Below are 16,995 nucleotides of genomic sequence, written 5' to 3'. Positions count from 1 at the left end.
TTTGAAGGACCACATTTACATTAAGAAGATTAAATTGGCTGTAGTGTTAAGGATGGATCATATAGAATAGGAGGTGAAGGCAAGAGGAGTTATTAGAACACAATTTATATGATCAGATATGCAATTAAGTATAAATTATATTAGGGAGAGAATGGAAGCAAGAAAAACTGCTAGGAGACTATTACAATGGTCCAACAAAAGTCATCAATGGAGCATTTGCCTAATCAAGCAAATTGTCAGACTATTCTTTAATTACACTGATATGACACTTATGTGAACTAGAGTATAAATAATAAGAATATAAATATTTAGTATCTATGAATACAATATTTTTAATGAGAACACAGACTACATAAATTTTTTCAATGTAGTAACTGTGCGGAAATAAATCAGATTAAATACCAAAGAAATACATTGGGAACATCACAAACTAAATAATAATATATTAAGTAATTTAAAAAACAAGACTCAGAAGAAAATACCAATAAAAAACATAGTTTTAAACATGATGACAACTGCTTAAACAATTATTGATCTAATCAAGGACCTCTAAAATTACCACCCAAATGCACTACAATACTCTTTTATTTAGTTTACAGAAGGATTTTATCAGTACAGGTTGCAGAAAGAAAATGTTTAGTACTATTTACAATTTGTTTTAAAACTCTGCTCTATACAAATTTAATTCTGATCAGTATGAACAATACTTTTGTAGATCTACTGCATATAAAGCCTTTTCATCAAAGCAATAACAATGAATAAAATAACCTGATTACATTTAAATGATGTTGACCATCTGGAAACATTTACCTGTATGTTTAAGGGCTGTGGACACTTATTAAATACAGAACACAATGTCCGCCTGTGACTTTAATTTGTGTGAAAGCTAAAGCTATTTATATGGAATATTGTTCTATTATACTACACGCCAATCTATATTTAAATTCTATAGTTAAGTATTTTATAAGATTTTTATTAAATATATTCTACACATATTTGTAATTTCACCCAGGAAGAATTTCTTCCCAGTGAAAAAATATAAAATCTTTTATATTTTTACAGATTTAGATGAAACTAGCTCATGCTTTAGTGCTGTGCAAATTTCTTGAGCATATCAAGTTTTAAATTATTGGTATGAAACAAAAAAAATGGCATCCTTTTAAATCATGTATGCCTTAAAAATCAGCTTTTGATTTTAATACAATTGCAAGCACTAATACCAAATGCAGATTACATAAACAAAACTAGTACTATGTCAAAGAGGGTTTTTTTTTTTTTTAAATATTAAGAATTTGTTTGAAATGTCTAATGAGTAAGCATGACATTGGACACTAAGGTACAGATGAGAAAAAATTACTGGAAAAAAACCATCAATTTGCTGATATTCAAATACATAAAACTGATCAGTAGATGAGGTTTTCTAATAGTTATGCACAATAATAAAAGCCTATGGACTACAGGAAATTACCCCTCCCATATTAAGGCTAGAAAACACTCTTTGCCCTAATTGTGCTGTATGAACAAGCACTCGACTATTGTATGACCAAAGAGTGCACATCATTAATGAAAACAATTAAACAGCTCTCTGCAGAGTGCTTTAATTAACAGGCACATTGTTTTTTCATTTGTTGCAGTTAAAATAGAGTCACACTCAGTTTAGTAAATATCCTATGCCAGTGTTGCTACCAAGGTTAACTTTGGTAGAATTCACTGAACAGTTTAGTTTAATTTCCATTTTTCTCCTGCCCTTTCTCCTTAAAAAAAAAAAAAAAAAAAGTTGGCCATTTATGAACATTATTAATTGATGAATGTTTTTCCAGTATGGAATTTATAGTAGATTATTTCTAGGTGTCATGAACAGAGTTACAAATTCTGTTGATGAAAATAATGAAATAATGTCAACCAGTTTTAGTGCAAATTGCATTTAGAACACTTGATTTATTAGTTCTCTGGATGAAAATTTTTATGGCAGCAAAATGGTTTCTGCTGTGGAAGATAACATGTTATAACCTCTTCTCCTGGATTGACTGCATTCAAAAACCAATGAATTATAAGATTGCTCAACATAAAAATAACTAGAAATAAAAAGTCAAAGTGAAAATGTTCTTGAATCTCTTCTTGCAAGAGAAAATGCAACAACAGTGTTCATGTAATATTTTCAGTTCCATGGATTTACAGACTGTTCCTAAGCATGTCTGAAGCAATGTTGGATCTCTTCTATCCCAGCAGCATGAAAGACAAAGACTTATATGACACCACACTTAGCAGAAACATCAGCATTTTACAGGATCACACAACAATTGCTTTCTCCAGTCTTTTCACGGTTCCTCTGACCTGTGGAAAATAAACAAAAATAACAATTTATATGCTAGAAACTTTCTTTTTAAAGATCCTATTGAAGGAAAGTATAGAAATCAACCTAACACAACTTTTAAATTCCTTATTTATTTGTGTTAAGCAGGTAGGTGACACAGTAGCTAGTGTCAGGCCTGGAGTCATGAAGATATCTTTCTCAGTTTAAATCTAGCCTCAGCCATTTACTAGCTTTGTGATTTGAGGCAAATCACTTAATCCTGTTTGCTTTAGTTTCCTCAGTTGTAAAATGAGCAGGAGAAGAAAATGGCAAATCACTTTAGTACCTTTGCTAAGAAAACCCCAAATGCAATCACAAAGAGTCAGACATGACTAAAGATGAACAACAGTGATTTACATATGTTAAAGAATTATAATACATACTTTTAAAAACTATTAAATCCCAGAGTGGTTGATTATTTGTTTAATAAGAAACTTTCACAAACTGAAGATTTCCTGTGGAAAGTTGAAGAAAAGCCTTGACACATTTGAACGTTTGCTCATGTGCCTCTAGATGGACAGCTTACCTTGAGAGTTTGGTTCTGGTAATGTCTCTCTAGCCACCAAATGCATCACTGTTGTTTTGCCAAAAGGAAGTTTTAATGCTGTAGGAAATACAGTAATTTGTTAAAAAATACATCAACTTTTTTTTAGCTACAGAGAATTGAAATCATTTTTTAACTGGATTAGCACATTTTACTGAGCTTTAATAAGGTGACTACATCCACACAAAAAAAAATTTCATATTTTAAAAAATCACAATTTAAAAATGAAATATATCCTCATGACCAACAAATATATTAACTGACTCACTTGCTTATTCTTAACAAATATTTACTTAATACCTATTTGTGTACAAGGCATTGTATGAGCACCGTGTGGGTGTTTTGAAGAAGAGTAAGCCACTGGCCTTTTTTCCTGTGGAGCTGATAAGTCTATTCTTAAAAGGATGATATCTCATTATTTTGAAAATTATAAGGTGTCAAACAACAGTCTCACATGTTAATAATTCCATGCCTGATTTTCAAATTACAATACCTAGGTGATATCTATCTTTTGATAACTACTAGTTAATCTTGTGAGATTTTTACTTAAAAGAATTAAAAAAAAAAAAAAAAAAAACAAACAAACCAAACAACTATGGAATCATGTCATTTTTTTTTTATCATCAGCACCCTTACATTTACATAATGCTTTACATTAAAAAAAAAAACCAACTATTTATTTCAAATAAATTAGGGAAAATGTTGAGGCATTGTAATTGGGATATATTTGTTTCTCTGATCGTATGTTAAAAATGTGATACAATCAACTATACCAAACAAATTTCTAGAAACCAAAATAAAAATGATGCAGAAATTTCATTTTGAGCTTTCTTTCCTGCATTCTAATTTCTATATCAAGAAGACAACCATTTTTCTAAGAGGGTTAGTTTAAAAGAATTATTGTCTTGGCATTGTTCATAAAAACTTTTGCAGTTTCTTCAAGTTTCCAAAGAAAATTACTTTGTAATTCTGCGGACATGACAAACATCGAGTAAATCTGGCTTTCTTCACTGATGTTTCAACAGTCATAACACTTATTTAGTTCTACTACCATTCAGTTTCTGATTTCATTATCTATGAATAAGGTTAAAAATCATTATTCAGTAATAAAACTTGATTATCTGCTATTATGATCATTGGCTTATGGAATACAGAATTTAAAAAAAAAAAGCTCCAGTTTTCTTCAACATTTTTCATAAAGGTCAATGCCCATCTTGCTTAAGGGGAGAATTGTTTTAGATTTGTTTCTTTTTATACCCTTCAAATTTTGAACATGGGGCAATGATGACTTCAATGAAGTGAGAAAAAAAATTGTTCAAGGGAATCTAAATTAACTTCTTGTATTGCATTTGTATTGTGTCTTTCCTTCACTGGCAGGACTGGCCATTTTTTCATACCTTTTCTGGTGTTAGAGAGCTGCCTGGCACACTGAGAAGAAAGTGACTTGTTTAGTATTACAATAGCAGCATGTGTTGGAGGTAGGACATGACCCTTGCTCAGCTCATACTGACTCCTGGGATGGCTCCATACTCATATAAGCATGCCTCTGCGTATGTATGTGTGTGTGTGATAAAAACACATTTCGATGATCACAATTGTTTCACTTAACATCAAAATATAAATTGGACTTTCATTATATAACCTTTCCAAATTGTTTTTGAAAAAAAAACTGATATATTACTTCTACATCCTAACTGGATTAAAAATGAACTTGAATATAAAACCTATACTAACTATAATAGGCTGATCACTTGTAGATGAACTTTTTGGTAGTGGCGATGCATTAACAGAGAAATAAGAAATGAACCATAATATTCTATTATAAGCAGATTCTACATTATGATGGAAAGGCTTAGAATAACGATAGATTTAAAGCCTATTGAACTTAAGTTTGGGCCTGTACTTTTGAGTAAATTTGATTTCTTAAGGTTTTATACTTTTGTGCATGTTATAAATAAAGTAACCTTATCAATTTAGAATAGATTCTGTGTTTAAAACAGTTAAATCACTATGATGCTAAAGGTCGCAGAAAGAATAAAATAACTTTTTGGGACAAAATTATTATGTGATGTTGACATAATATATAGAATGAATTATGCTACAAGAATAATAATTCTAAGGAGGTCTTTGGAGATTACAGAAGGAGAGTAGAAATTCAGAAAGAACATTTGTATCACTGTCCACATAGTACTAATACTAGTAGGTGAAAAATAAAAATTTCTAGTAATCCACTTTTTAAAAAACAAATCTACACATTGCCAACAGTTTAATGTTTTTATTTTAATTGAATCAGTCAATTATATAAGTATTACATAGACAACCTCAGAAACTGAAGATAATCTTTCTCACTTGGGCCATAGTCTGGTTGCAGAGTTTTAATCAAAGAGTTTAAATAGGGCTTTTGCCCCAAGCATAAACAAATTCTGAAGATAACAAACTGTTAACACAGAACCAGGCATCACCTTTTCCCTCAGGCCAAGACAAGAAGGGCAGTGATATGGGGAAGACTGGCAGGCTGTCCCCAATCTTAGAGGTTTCACTGGGAAGTTGGGAAAAGGGGGAAGGAATATGAAGTTTTCCTATCTCCAACCCAGAGATTCCAATGGGTTCTCAAATATCCATTATCCTAAATATAAAGGTCTGCCCAAGCTGGGACTTATCTCTTATATAAGATGTTGGACAGGAGCCAGGACTAAAGGATCCCCTAATTAGCACCAGGATTGGGGGAGGAAGATCTTGTTATCATAAATTCCTAATTCTTCCCATGTTGAAGATAATCCTCCTGCTGCTGCACCTCCCTAAGTGTCAGAAGATGCAACAGGTGCTGGGATTTGGTTAGATAATTTACCTTCTTTCTACAGCAAAAGATTCTGCCTTTTTACCTAGAGTCAGGTCTCATTAGTTAATTCAATGGCCAGTCTAGGACATCAGGTACGGCAGGAGAAGGATCCAATACCACTATTCCTGTTTAAATGTCCAAGAAACAACACAGAGTACCAATATCTCCCTCTTTTTGCTAAAGGTAGGGCAAGGCTTAGTCTCAAGCAAAAAGCCAAGACCCTTTTGCCTACCCTGAGGAAAAAAAAGAGATGCAAATCAGTGCCCCATGTTTCATGGGCATTTAGACAGAGATAGTGGTAAAAGGAAAGGTGGGTAGGTAAAGAGAGGCAGTAGATCTTTCTCCTCCCATACCTGCTATTCTGGATTAGCCATGCATGGATTAATTAGCATTCAGTTAGCATTCAGTAATTATTTAATTCATTACTTATTACTGAGTTAAATAAAAATTTAATTATGTGATAATCATATAATAAATTTATTATTAATAAATACATTTATCATATTCATCACCTAAACAAACTTTTAATAAATAATTAGTGTTGGGTTGGGCATTCAGTAATTATTTAAAACAGGAAGAAATCTTTCCATTGCTCTCCTTTCTTTGACCAAAAGATATCTATAGTCCTTGTTTATATTTCTGAACACACTTCTTTCTCCAAATTATCCTTCTCAATTTCCTTTGCTCCAGACTCAAATCTATATACCCAGACTTCATACCTGTCCTGAGGGAAGACCAATTTTAATCAAAGAGTATGAGTGAGGGAGTACTGTCCATGAGACTGGAAAAACAAGTTGAGGCTAAGTTATAAAAGGCTCAAGAAAGCAAAAGGAGTTTTACCTTCTACCATTGAGGCAAGAGGAGGCTGCTGGACTTGCCTGAGTAGAAAGTCACATGGTCAGACCCATATTTAAGGAAAATTATTTTAGCACAAACATTTAAAGAAAAACTGGTGTGACCAGAGGAGGCAGGGACCAATTTAAAGGCTGTTTCGATAATCAAGGTGAGATATAATGAAGATATAAACTTCAGTTAAAGCTATATAAATGGAGAGAATGAGTCACAAGTGAGAAATAATGTAGAGATAGAAAAGACAATTTTGCAATTGAAGGAAGAATGAAGATTCAAAGGTAATGGCAGGGTTATGGGCCTGGAGAATCCAAAGATGGTGGTTCCTTTGACAGAAACAGGGAAATCTGCAAGAGGTGAGTGTTTAGGCATAAAGATCATGAGCTTGGTTTGGAACACATTAAATATAAGATGCCCATAGAACATCCAGTTTGAAAAATCTTTGGCAACTGGGCGGGGGGGGGGGTGGGGTGGGGGGGTGGGGGGGGGGGAGGAACTAAAGCTTGGGGGAGAGACCAAGGCTGAATATATAGAGACTACTGATCTGGAAATCATCTACATAGATGACAGTTAAACTGATGGGAGATAATGAATTAACTAAAAGAGTATGGCAGAAGTCAAGAAGACAACCTAGCCCAGAGCCTTGATATTGATGATGAGTCAATAGAGAAGAATAAGGGAAGATCAGTATGAGATTGAAGGAGAACCAAAAGAGTACCCAAAAGGTCCAACTTGGAAAAATGCAGGAAAAAATTCACATTGCTTCCCCCACCCCCCATCTTTCTACTAATCCATGCATATTGCAGATTTATGGCTGACTTGAGGGAGTTTAGAAGCATATCTTCTTTCCTAAATAATTCACTTTCTCAATTAAAATGTAAGCACATTGAAAAGTTAATTTTGTTCATTTTGTCTTTGCATCTTTGCTGCCTATCATGGTGCCTTGCACATAGTGAATTCATATATATATATATATATATATATATATATATATATATATACACACACACACACACACACACACATACCTTCTTATACATGGCTTATACATGTTTATATTCTTATGACATAGAAATCCTACAGCTAAAAACAAATTATCAATATGTCTAATATATTACTGGGAAGTAGCATCTTATCACCTACTATTCATGACTTTGAGAAAGTCAAAATACTTCTCAAAAGATCAGTTTTCTAATCCGTAAAATGAGAGAAATGGATGGATGATCACTAAGGTTCCTTCCAGCTCTAAAATTAAATTATTTGATGATTCCAATATTTAAAACAAAAAGAAAAAAGAAACTTAATTACAGAAAACTACCCACAAGGGGGCGCCCTTAAGCTGCATTTATATAAACATTTTTGCAAAAACCCATTTATTTTTATTCCTCACATGACTAGCAACTCTACTCTAGAGACAGATTAGCCTTACTTTATTGTTTCTTATCATATAACCACAATTATATTCCAACAAATTATCAAAAAATACTACAACAAAACCAGTTAGGCCTGAGAAACAATTAAAAAATGTGTTCCTCTCAAAGGACCATCTTCCAACTATGTCATAACAGCCTAACTACAACAGAAAAGAATCTGATTGGCCAATTCCAATGGAAAGAGAGAGCCATCTACATGCAAAAAAAGGACTGTTCGGACTGAATGTGGATCACAACAGATTTTTCACCTTTTTTGTTGCTGTTTGCTTATTTTTTGCTTTCTTTCTCGCTTTTTTTCCTTTTTTATCTGATTTTTCTTGTGTAGCATGATAAATGTAGAAATGTGTATAGAAGAAATGTACAGGTTTAACATATATTGGATTACTTGCTGTTTAAGGGAGGAAGTGGGGGGGAAAGGAAGGAAAAAAATTTGGAACGCAAGGTTTTATAAAGATGAATGCTGAAAACTATTTGCATATATTTTGAAAATAACAAGTTATTGTTTTGAAAAAATAAAAATAAAGAAAAGAGTCTGATTCATAAAAGATTTAATACTTTAGGTTTTATAAAATATTAAGAAGATAACCTAAAAGAACCCACAAACAAATCCTATTATTCAATAATTAATTCTTCCTACAAAAATGACTTTATTACCTCCTAGTGTCACATTTCCATGTAGAAATCGTCCTTGATAAATAAGTCGAAGAATGTTTGGACTGCTAACCTGTTCTTCTTCCCAGTCTGAAAAGAAATGAGACAATTAGTTATATCAATTCCAAAAGATAGGTAGGGAGTAATATATTTTTCTAATCTAGTCATAAGCTTGGCAAGATGCAACATTTGAAACTTAGCTTCATTTGAAACTCTGCAGTGACTATCATAATATTCTAGGAGTCACTCATATTCTTACTTGAAAAGGGGATTTAAGACAAATTTTAGCTTCAATGGAACAAATAGAAAATATTGAGATGGCAAAAGAGGGTTTATCAAAAAAAATTTTTTTTGATAATTACTTTAATTTACATCAACTGTATATAAGAGGTTAAGATTTAATGGTTTGAATTTTAAAAATTTATGTCTCTTTTGGTTGTCAATTCAATTCAACAGACACATATATGCTAATGCATTTATATACACACATACATAGGTAAATGCTTCCATGCTGTGTCCTTCTGTTCACAATTCAAAAAACCTCCAGAGATTTAACTTCTTGTAAGTCTGAGCATGCATGTTTCACCCAACACCAAACAAAAATTCCTCCTTGGATACCAATAGTAGTATGGAACATCTTTATTACCCTTTTAAATTGTGAGATATTTTTTAGAGGAAAGGGGTGGGGGTGAATGGAGAATATCTCTGGAATAAAGTGTCCAAAAACAACTAAGAACTGCAGTGAATTAGAAAAGAAAGCAAAAATTATGAATGTAAGTTAACTTTCCTTACCAGTCACTTAAACAAAAACAAAAACAAAAACAAACAAACAAAAAATACAGTAAAATATCAAGAATATAACTAATTTTACCATTAAGGAATGGTAAAAGATTTTGTTTAGATTAAGAATGGGGAACCTCTAAATATGGTAAATTTGCTAATACAAATTTAAATTAAAGTGTCTATTCCCCCTTTAGTTAATTTATTTAACAACTATTTAAATATACTAAGTACTGTACTAGGTCCTAGAGATCCAAAGAAAAACAAAATCATCTGTGCCTTATTGATGCACATTCTACTTACTGAAAGGAGACATCATGTACATAACTAAATAAACACAAAAATATACAAAATGCTGGAGAGAAAGGGGAAGGGAAGGAGACGAAGAAAGGAAAGAAGGACTAGTACAACTTTGGGGAAGGACCTCTCTTAGGAAATGACACTTGAGCTGAGCCTTGAAAGAAGTCAGGGATTCCATTAGGTAGGAGTGAGAGGATGTGTACCAGGTATGGGGTGGGGGGCAGTTTTTGTAAAAGAGTATAATGTTATGCAAAATGTAACATTAACAATAAAAGAAATATAGATAATCAGGACATTTTAGCTTAAACTCAGTAAATTGGAAAAGAGATGACAAAGGACAGAAATATTAAAGTCTAGAGGGGCTACAGGAAGACAAGCAAACTAGTACACTGATGATTGAAACAGGAATTGATCCAACCAATTTGGAAAACAATTTGGAATTATGTGAGAAAAGTAAATACATTGTATGACTCTCAGAGAGATCAAAGACATGGTAGGAAGGGAAGAGATGAAGAGAGTCCACAACATATAAAAATATTCATAGCAGCAGCATCTTTTAAAACAGAAAAATAAAGAAGGTATCCATTGATTATGATGTAGCTGAATAAATCGTGATACAGGAGCATAATGGAAAAATTACCACTGTAAGAAAAAAAAATGTATTTCTAATGGTTCTGAGCTTTTAAATAACTGATCTGGATTTTGACCTAAGAAAGTCAGTTTCTATTTTGTCCCATATAGATTTACTCTAGAAAATCTTCAAACATAAAGAAGGTATACCTCAAGTATAGGTTTTTAACATGGGTAAAAAGGATTCCCAGCTTCATACTAGAATATTATTGGGTGGCAATGCAGAATGATGCAGAAGAGACCAAAATAAAACAACACACACAAAAAGACCCTCCTCTACACATGCACACACGCACACACACAAACAAAACAAACACCCTCACAGAAGTCTACAGACAGACAGGAAATCTTCAGCTCTTTATTGGAGTTTATATGCAGACTCAGAAAGTAAAGCCAAGGACTTGCCCGAGCTCTGCCCCAAACTGCCCCTGAAGGGGCAGGTCAATTCTCCTTGAGCCTCTATAGATGTGGATCATAACATCTGAAGGAGTTGCAGGGCAGCCTTACTGACATGGGTGTTGCTTGTGGACTGGGAATGAGATAAACTGGAGGCAGAGGGAAGAGAGAGAGGTCAGACAACGAAGCTGTCTCTGTCTCCTTGTAGCATTATCATCCTCTCACATGAAGAGATCCATTCTACAGGTCTGAGTTAGACCTCCAGCAGCCACTGGCAGTATCACAAAAAAATTCCTTTAAATAATGACTCTAAACAAATTTTTAGAGCATCAGAACTCACAAAAAGATGGAGTTAAAAAATCTTCCAGCTGAAGACTACTTAAGAGGAGGACAACAAAGATCTGTTGCACCAAGGTGGAAGTATAGCACAGTCCTAGTCCCAGTCCCAGGAAACCTGAAGCAGGCCTTGGGGTCTGTGAATCAGTGAAAGCACTGGAGGTGTTCTCAGCCCAGGGGCACCACAGGCAACTTGGAAGGTCAGCAAAAAAGGTTTGTCTCACTAGGGTGAGAGGGGAATCCCAGCAAACCAGGAGAGGATCTTGAGAGCCATTAAGCTGGCAGTGGCCCCCGCTGGAGTAGCAGCAGCAGCTTCCAGGGACTCAGCCTATATATAAATCCTCAGAAGGAGGACTCTTTTACTAGCGCTGAGGAAGCACACTGTGGCTGTAGCACATTAGAACTTAGTAATACCCACAGTAGAGCAGGGACCTTCCTCACAATTCCAGGTCAAAAAGAGTGCTTGGGGTCACTCAAACACATTCTCTTCAGATCATAATCTCTTGGAAGAATTGAAAACTTACAGGCCCTTAAGGGGAAAACAGCTGCACAAAACCCCTGAAGGTTGGGACAATGTATTCTCCATCCTGGAAACAGAACCTTATTTTAACAAAGTGTTAAAAGCAGAGTAATAGGCTAGAAAATGAGCAGACAACAGAAAAAGTTTCTGATCTTTGAAAGTTATGGTGAAAAGGAAGAACAAAACACACATTCAGAAGAAGCTAACAAAGTCAAAACTCCTATATCCAAAGACTCCAAGAAAAATAAGAATTTGTCTCAAGTCATGGAAGAACTCAAAAGGGATTTTGAAATTAAGTAAGAGAGGTAGGAGAAAAATTGGGAAGATAAATGAGAGTGATACAAAAGAAAACAAAAAGCTAACGAGGAGAAGAATGCCCTAAAAAACAAAATTGGCCAAATGGGAGAGGAGATACAAAAGCTCATTGAGGAAAATAATTCCCTAAAAATTAGAATTGAGCAAATGGAAACTAATAACTTTATGAAGTCAAGAAACAATTAAACGAAACCAAAAGAATGAAAAAAAGAAACAATGTGAAATATCTCACTGGAAAAACAATTGGGTTGGAAAATAGATCCAGGGGAGGTAATTTGAAAATTATTGATTTACCTGAAAACCATGATTAAAAGAAGAGCCTAGACGTCATCTTTCAAGAAATTATCAAGGAAAACTGTCCTGATATTTTAGAACCAGAGGGTAAAATAGAAATTGAAAGAATCCACCAATCCCTTTCTGAAAGGGATTCCAAAATGAAAACTTCCAGGAATATTATAGCCAAATTCTGGAACTCTCAGATCAAGTAGAAAATACTGTAATCATCCAGAAAGAAATAATTAAGTGGAGCCACAGTCAGGATAATACAAGATTTAACCGCTTCTACATTAAAGGACCAGAGGGCTTGGAATATAATATTCCAAAGAGCAGTGGAGTCAAGATTACAATCAAGAATCACCTACCTAGAAAAATTGAATATAATCCTTTGGGGGAAAAGGCAATATAGAATGTGACAAATGCAAAAAGAGAGAAATAGATAATAGTAATAATTTTTGTTGTTCAGTTATTCCATTCATGTTTATTTGTGATTTAATTTGGATTTTATTGGGTTTCTGGATTTGTTTGTTTGTTTTTTGAGGGGAGCAGCAGGAGGGATTGGAGTTTGGTAAAATATCCTGAACTGGTTTGTCATGTCCTTTCCTAACTTATTTTACAGATGAAGAACATTAAAGTGTTTGAGGTGAGATCGGAACTTAGGAAGATAAGTAACCCTGACTCCAGACCTAACACTAGCGACCCAAAATATAATAATAATAGCTCACAATTATACAGTATAATTCACGACTCATATAGTTATTAGGGCCTCACAATGTCATTTGAGGTAAGTAGAAAGAAGTAATCTTTTCTTTCTTTGAAGAGAACATTTTTGCCTAGGATGAATCTGGATTAGAGAAAATTTCATAGAAGCTAGAACTTGAAATAAGTCTTGAAAGTTATCAATGGCAAGAGATTTAGGAAGAAGATGATGACATTTCAAACAAAAGTAAAAGTCTAGTCACAGCTGCTCCTTTGAATAAGAGGATACTGAAAAAGTTAAAGCTAGAAAGGCAGGTTTAGGACCAATCTGGGGAAACTTCTGAATTTCAGGCTATGTGTAAATTTTATCTTGTTAGGCAATATGGAGCCATGGAAGGTATCTAAAAAAGTTAATGCTTTGATCACAACTGTACTTTAGTAAAACTCCTTTAGCAGCAGAATGGATCAGAAGAAAGAAGATATCAAGTTGGTACAATAGGCTTGAAAAAAGCTAGGAAGGGTCTAGATGAACATTTCATAGGCTGAATAGACAAATATGTTAATCTGGATATTGGGATCAGGGAGAAGATTTGAGGAAATAATGTTGACACTAACAGAAATTTTAAAAAGTAAAAGACAAAAGCAGGTTTTTAGAGAAGATATTTAAATTCATTTAGGAATAAGTTACATACACATGTCCAAGCAATTATACAAGGAACCCTTGTGTTAAATGGCTGGACAGACTTTGAAAAGGATAGCACAGTATTTTCCTAAGTCTCTTCTTCATACTTTAAGTGATTCTTTTTTATTTAGTTTTCTTTTAATTTCCCTCAGCCTCATTCTTTCAAAACCTCATTGGCTCCAATTCTACATACTTTCCCAATCACATATATTCTCCTTCCCCAGCCTTTTGAAAGCTCCAGTCTTAAAATTGCTTTAGTGAGTAGCAAATTCTAACAGGTCCAGGCTCAGATAAAACTGCATGAATTCAGAGACCATCATTCATCTATAGATTACAGGAAGAGGGACAAAAGTAGTGATTAATTTTTATATACAGAAGTGATTCTGCATTAAAAGTTTCCCCCTTAAAATCCTATTTTTCAAGTTCAAAATTTCATAACTTATGAAACTAAAATAAATTAGCTTTAAAAAGTCAGTCTCTCATATAAAAAGGGCTTTAAAAAGTCCAGAAGAAAAGAGGCTATTCAGATTAGAGACACGTTACACAGAGAATTTCAGAAAGGTAAAGATCTTATACAGAAAAAGTTTAATAGAAAATGGAATTTTTGTGTCAAAGTAGGTTTTTTTTTAAGAAGTAGGTTGCTTCAAACTGGCTCTTTAAAAACACTAAAAAGAAACTAATATTCCTGATCTCATAACTATTCAGAGTAGAAAGGTCTTACTAACCTGTAATTATAAATGGCCTTTGTAAAAAGGAATTTGCTACAATTTTAAAAAACACATCCTGTTTGTATTTAAATTTTTTGCTGTTTTAGTATTTTTTGTTAAAGTGATAGCTATCTTTATGGCCTTATTTGCAGGGAGAGAAGAAAGGGGCACAGATGTACAGATTTAATAAATATTTATGTTTTCTTTAAATAGAAAATCCAGGTAGAATGCTAAAGGTTTCTTAGTTTATAGTTCTAAAGCTGAACTATATTGTTACTTATTCTAGTTATACTACTATAACCAATAACATCAACAAGACAAAGTAGAATTAAATAAAAATGACAAACTTCAAAGATCTGCTGGGACTTGCTTCAACTCCTAAAAATTTATTGGCTTTAGTTAGCCAGTAATTTAGGACCTCTGTCTAGGTTAAAGGCTGCAGCCTAAAACTGATTTTTATTATATAACAAAGTTACAGATACAATCAAGGTAAGAGAATTCCAAATAAAGGTTTTTTATAACCTCCATTTTTACTACTAATTACATTGTGAAGCTCTTAGCAGGGCTTATCAGAAAAGAGAAATTCTACAATTATAGCAAGTGGCCATCACTGTTATATCAGTTCCCTTAATGTGACAATACTCTTGAAAATGAACATAGAATCCTCTTACTTAGCACTGTAAAGAACTTTGGAAATCAGCTCCTCCAGCATAAGCCTTATGACCCTGCTTATTCTAAGTTACAAAAAACAAGTAACTTAATGACACATATCATGACAAAAGACTACTTACCCATTGGCCAATTGTCATACACATGCTTTGCAATATCTGCTGCTGAATCGTTAGGAGAAAACAGGAATTCTTTAGTTTTTCCACTCACTAAGATGAGTCGTAAATTTATCTGAAAGGGAAAAAAAACCAAAACTATTAAAAAAAAAAAATAAAGGCTTACTATTTTATAGGAAAGTAATTATGTAATGTCTTAATTTAATCATGTGATAAAATTTAGGTACTACAACCATTTTGTGACAATTTTTATTTACCAAAAGCAAAAAAACTGACATTTAAGACTTTTTTTAAAGAGCAAAATTATAGTATTCTTATTAGACTCATTTTAAATCTATTTCATAAAGTGATACATTTTAAAGGTATATATTTCTTTTCACATATCATATTTTAAAATTCACCTACCCTTCTAGAAAAAGAATTACTTCCCAAAAGATTTGATTTTTTTGATGCCATTTTACTCTTATCAGTAAATAAAACAATTCTATAAAGACTGTCAATCAATATTTTTTAATAGAATTTTTTTTTAACTAAAGCTTTTTTTTATTTTCAAAACATATGCATGGATAATTTTTCAACATTGACCCTTGGATAGTCTTCCAAATTTTCTCCTCCTTCCCCTCAACCCCACCCCAGATGGCAAGCAATCCAATATGTTATACATGTTAAAATATATGTTAAATCCAATATATGAAAATATATTTATAAAATTCTCTGCTGCACAAGAAAAATCAAATCAAAAAGGAAAGAAAATTAATAAGAAAACAAAATGCAAGCGAAAAACAACAAAAAGAGTGAGAATGTTATATTGTGTTCCACACTCAGTTCCCATGGTCCTCTCTCTGGCTGTAGATGACTCTCTTCATCACAAGATGACTGGAACTGGCATCAGTCATCTCACTGTTGAAAAGAGCTACATCCTTCATAGTTGATCATCACACAATCTTCTTGTTGCCATGTATAATGATCTCCTGGTTCTGCTTATTTCACTTAGCATCAGTTCATGTAAATCTCTCCAGGCCTTTCTGAAATCATCCTGCTGGTCATTTCTTATAGAACAAATCCATAGCATTCATATATCATAACTTATTTAGCCATTTTTCCAAATGATAGGTATCCATTCAGTTTCCAGTTTTTAGTCACTACTAAAAGGGCACATCTGGGTCCCTTTCCCTCCTATTAGATCACTTTGTCAATCAGTCTTAACACTACATTTTAGAAAGAGGCACATATACATATATAACTTAGAGATGAACCAATATAATTGGACATAGCTGAAAAAAGTTCCAAGTATTATTCAATTATAGATTCTATAAGAAGCATCTTTAGTCTGAATAGTTTTGTTACTTAAACAAACAAACAAAAAAAAACTAATTAGAACCATACTAATTAAATTATTAATATATTGCTTTCTCCTCAACAGTATGGGCAGTTATTTAATTATTTGGGGGAAGGGGGTAATAAAAAAGTTCACTGTGGAAGTCTTGAGGGATGGAAGAGGAGAATAATAGGATATAAAGACCGCAGTTTTAGCACATATTTTCAATTCACTGTACATTTATTTAACGAAAGAAATTAATTTACCAATTATCAGCCCCTCTTCCCTTGATCTGTAGAGAAAGAATGAAAAATGCTCTGAGATTTGACTAAACACTGAATTGAAAAACATTAATATAAAAGAAATCTAGAAATAAGGCAGATCACCAATATTTTATGTGGAAAAGTGCTATATAATGTTTGAGTTTGAATATTGAATAAACTGCTATCTACACAATTTATAATATAATGAGGCAATGAAATTCTTACTGAAAAGCACTTTTCATATACTTGTAGTTTTCCTAGAGACTTGCTAGTCTAGAATAGGCATTATAATCTCATTTCATATATGAGATCTGATGAA

At 33.1% G+C, this 16,995-nt stretch overlaps 1 protein-coding gene across 2 annotated transcripts in view; it reads right to left on the bottom strand.

Moving 5' to 3' along the window:
• Positions 1-314: 314 nt before the first annotated feature.
• Positions 315-16,995, bottom strand: part of UBL3 (ubiquitin like 3) — a 78,573-nt gene continuing 61,892 nt past the window's right edge. For both annotated transcript variants that reach the window (XM_074303557.1, XM_074303558.1), the window contains 4 exons: positions 15,102-15,210; positions 8,673-8,759; positions 2,880-2,957; positions 315-2,334 (listed from right to left, as the gene is read on the bottom strand). In XM_074303557.1, coding sequence (XP_074159658.1) covers positions 2,282-2,334; positions 2,880-2,957; positions 8,673-8,759; positions 15,102-15,210 — 327 coding nt within the window. In that variant the 3' untranslated portion in view covers positions 315-2,281. The remainder of the gene's footprint in view (positions 2,335-2,879; positions 2,958-8,672; positions 8,760-15,101; positions 15,211-16,995) is intronic.

The sequence above is a fragment of the Sminthopsis crassicaudata genome, chromosome 3, assembly GCF_048593235.1.
Source record: "Sminthopsis crassicaudata isolate SCR6 chromosome 3, ASM4859323v1, whole genome shotgun sequence".
Taxonomy (NCBI): domain Eukaryota; kingdom Metazoa; phylum Chordata; class Mammalia; order Dasyuromorphia; family Dasyuridae; genus Sminthopsis; species Sminthopsis crassicaudata.
The sequence above is the reverse complement of the archived record's forward strand: the minus strand, read 5'-3'. Positions and strand labels throughout refer to the sequence as shown.